At 47.9% G+C, this 4,046-nt stretch overlaps 1 protein-coding gene across 1 annotated transcript in view; it reads left to right on the plus strand.

The window, feature by feature from the left end:
- Positions 1–4,046, plus strand: part of Adarb2 (adenosine deaminase, RNA specific B2 (inactive)) — a 223,631-nt gene that overhangs the window by 28,613 nt on the left and 190,972 nt on the right. Inside the window, exon 5 of the mRNA XM_004641286.1 lies at positions 1,372–2,279. Coding sequence (XP_004641343.1) covers positions 1,372–2,279 — 908 coding nt within the window. The remainder of the gene's footprint in view (positions 1–1,371; positions 2,280–4,046) is intronic.

The following is a 4,046-nucleotide window of genomic DNA, read 5'->3' on the forward strand; positions in this document are numbered from 1 at the left end:
GGAGGAGGAGGAGGAGGAGGAAGAAGAAGAAGAAGAAGAAGAAGAAGAAGAAGAAGAAGAAGAAGAAGAAGAAGAAGAAGAAGAAGAAGAAGAAGATCTTTGTTAATTTTTATGTTTCCTGATTCACTCTGAATGCTTCCAAAATATTTTCCAAAGGACTTGTATTAATATTCATTCCTGCCAATTTATAGGAACATATGCTTTAAAATATTTTAGTCTCTTTTACATGTTTGCTTGTCTTAATAAGGTGCAAAACTCTCAGGGGCAAGAACAAGAGAGTGGATGAGTTTCTGCCATCAAAGAGGAACACAGCCCTGTGCTGCCTGTAATGAGCCTGACGCTTCATTTAGATATATGGTCCCACACATGCTCCCACATGGGGGCCATTTATTTACAATGCCAAGGCACCCTCAAAAGAATGAAAGACTTGGCCTATCCACTGACTGCTCAGAACCTCTGAGTGATTCAGAGAACCGCATTTCAAAAGATGCAAAACACCGCATCCCAACACCCATGGTCTTTGCTGGATTCCAGTGAGTTTTTCATCCCAGCTGAGGCTGGGACACTTTCTGCAGAGAGTTTTATAGTAACACAGACTGGCGGTCATGTGAGTCCAGGCTCACCTCTCAGCCCTGTCATCCTATCCTGTAAACAGGTGCACCTGAGGAGCATTCACGTATACAGAGGAAGACTGCTCTTCCTTTTTTTTTTTTTTTTTTTTTTTTTTTTTTGGCTCCTGGCTTCACAGTCCCTTCCTGGTGATCTTGGGAGACACAGTCCTTCTCACCTCCGCTTATAGAGCAGGGGGTCAGAATCTGAGAACCTCTGAGGCTGCATGTGAAAGAGCCTTATGACAACCAGGGTGGTCCCCACTCCCCAGCGCTCCTGGTAGGACAGGGCCTGGAGAACCTGGCTGTAGATGGGAAAGGAAGGGCCCATCACAGGAAAGGCCTTTCGGAACTTTCAGCTTGCCCAAAATCCACACACAGGAATATCTGTGTGTCTGTTTGGTATTAAGGATGATGCTGGCAGTGAGGAGGGAGAGTAACTCATGGTGATGATGCAACAACTCACACTCTGAGCAGCAGATAAAGAGGCCACGTGCAGGACACACTCCTTGCTGCCACTTTCCTGCCTGTCTCTCTTCGTGCTTAGCAAAAATCTAAATCTGCCTGAGGATGTGGGTCCTTTCTCTCACAGTCCCTTGGGTATTCCTTCCTTAGATCTGGCTAAAGCCATCAGCCTAGAATGTAGCAAGGTCTTCATAGGTACCTATTTAGTGCTTTGCAATGTGATCATTGACACTAATATATGCCATTAGTGGTGACCTGCCAGTACCCTGGGTCACAGCTAATCTCTTCTCCCCTCCAGGTACCAGCAGCACAGAAGTGAAGGAGAACCGCAATGTGAGCAACTTGGGAACCAGGCCCCTGCCACCAGGGGACCGGGCTAGAGTCAGCACTCCCAGCATTAAAAGAAAAAGGCCCCTGGAGGAAGGGAATGGGGGCCACTTCTGCAAACTCCAGCTCATCTGGAAGAAGCTGTCCTGGTCAATGACGCCCAAGAATGCACTCGTCCAGCTGCATGAGCTGAAGCCAGGTCTACAGTACCGGATGGTGTCGCAGACAGGCCCAGTTCATGCTCCAGTCTTCGCCGTGGCGGTGGAAGTGAACGGACTCACATTTGAGGGTACAGGGCCTACCAAGAAGAAAGCCAAGATGCGTGCAGCCGAGCTGGCGCTGAAGTCCTTCGTGCAATTTCCCAATGCCTGCCAGGCCCACCTGGCCATGGGCAGCGGCACCAGCCTGTGCACAGACTTCACTTCAGACCAGGCTGACTTCCCAGACACGCTGTTCAAGGAGTTTGAGCCATCGGCACCCAGTGAGGGTTTCCCTGCCTGCCGGCCTGTGGACCCCGAGTTCCTGTCCACTGCCTACCGGAGAGGACGACTGCTCTACCATACCCTGGACCTCATGGGCCCGGCCCGGCCGGACCGGTCTTGGCCTGCTCCGGCAGCCCCAGGAGAGAGAAACCCAGTGGTTGTGCTGAATGAGCTACGCTCGGGTCTGCGGTATGTGTGCCTCTCTGAAACGGCCGAGAAACCCCGCACCAAGAGCTTTGTCATGGCTGTGTGCGTGGACGGGAGGACGTTCGAAGGCTCAGGACGCAGCAAGAAGTTGGCCAAAGGCCAGGCGGCACAGGCAGCCCTGCAGGCCCTCTTCGATATCAGGCTACCTGGCCACACCCCCAGCAGGAGTAAAAGTAACCTCTTGCCACAGGTGAGAATTCTCAGATAGCTGCCTGCCGGGTACAGGGCTGCTGGGATGGAGGTGAGTTGGGGTTGCTCTGAGCCACAAAGAATAGACAGTGGCTGTGAGCAGAGTGCAGTCCCTGCACTGGGAGTCCTGGAAAGGCCCCCTTTCCCAATTATAGAGCAATTTCCAAGCTTTTGGAAGAGAGAAAATTGTGTGAACATAAAAGAAAATGTCTGCACTCCAACTTAGCAAAGGTAGTGAAAGAATTTATAAAACCAGGATGACTTTTACAATGATAACACCCACTACAGACAGCAAGTGGCCAACAATAGACAGGGGACCCTTCTGTGTGCACTGAGCTTCTGCCCCTGCGGGAAGGGCAGATTTCATTCTCGGGCCCTTCAGGAACAGCGGCAGAAGAGTGGGCGGAAAAACGCATTAGGCAGTGGCTTGGGATGAGTGTCTAACCAAAGAGGTTGGAGAAAACCAAGCAGATCGAGATTGTCCCACTGGAGGGCAAGGTCTCTGTGGTCCTCAATGAGGCCAGGTAGAGATTTCCTGGGTGGGACCCCACCGAGCCTGTGGATCAGAGGGGAAATGAGTGCTGTAAGGCAGAGGAGTCTAGAATTAGAGAACCAGGGGTCAGAGTCCCTTTGCTCAACCAACAGGATCATCCCTCAGGCCTCTGCATGCACAACTGTGGGTTTGCTTCTTTACATAAGTTTGCTTTCACTCATTTAAGAAGTATTTTTAGTACTGTCTCTGTGGCAGGAACTATTCTCATACCATTTTAAAACAGCCTTATACTGACAAGTCTTGTAATTGCTTATTTATGCAAATTGTCTTTTATCTTATCATTTTGAGAATTATTTGTGAGCATCACTAATGTAGTAGATACAGAAAATTATCTTTATTCATTCTGGGCATCAATCAAGGCAAGAAACACTTTACATAGTTAAAAAGCACTTAGCCCAGTGCGGGATTCATTCTAAGTACTTAATAATTGTAAGCTATTGCTTTGATCGCTACCATCATTACATCACTGCACCTAGAATAGAATCCATTATTTTGTCTTGGGAGATCATAAACCCATCAAAGAATGCAAGGTGCCACCCCTCCTTCACATGTTCCTCAAGGATAGTGTGGGGACACCACCTGCATACAGGGATCCTTCCCCTGGAATCATGAGTGTGCAGTGGCTTCATGTATACATTAATTCAACCGACATTTATGGGATTGTAAGCAGGCAGTCAATGGGGCAGACAATGAGATGGCAGACATTCTGCTTCTCACAAAACGTGGGCAAGTAAATAGAACATAAATAGATAAAGAGGTGTGATGGAAGATGACTGCTTCTTCTGCTAGCTCTACTTTTCATTCGTCCACTTAATTTCAGCATTTATTGGCCATCCAATGATTATTTACGGAGTGAGTGGAAGGAGTTTAGGCCATAATCTCACTGATCTTGCCTTGCAACTCACCCCAGACACATACACAATCCAAGTGAAAGTATGGTGCTGGCAAGGCAAGAACAGCATCTTCATACACCTCTGTATACCTCCTGCTGAGAAATTCTGTGACCTTGCTTTCTCTTTCTAATGCCTCCATCTTTTTCTTTTTCTTTTTTTTTTTTTTTTTTTTTTTTTTTTTCTTTTTCTGTACTTTTAGTGAAGGGCCTACAGGGTGTTCTGGGTCTCTCTGCTGGGCTCCAGGGTGCACAACATGTCCTCTGCAGAAATGATACCACACCACGTGTAAAGTCAACAAAGGACAAAAAAAAAAAAAAAAATT

This window comes from Octodon degus, unplaced genomic scaffold (assembly GCF_000260255.1).
Source record: "Octodon degus isolate 3935 unplaced genomic scaffold, OctDeg1.0 scaffold00133, whole genome shotgun sequence".
Classification (NCBI taxonomy): Eukaryota; Metazoa; Chordata; class Mammalia; order Rodentia; family Octodontidae; genus Octodon; species Octodon degus.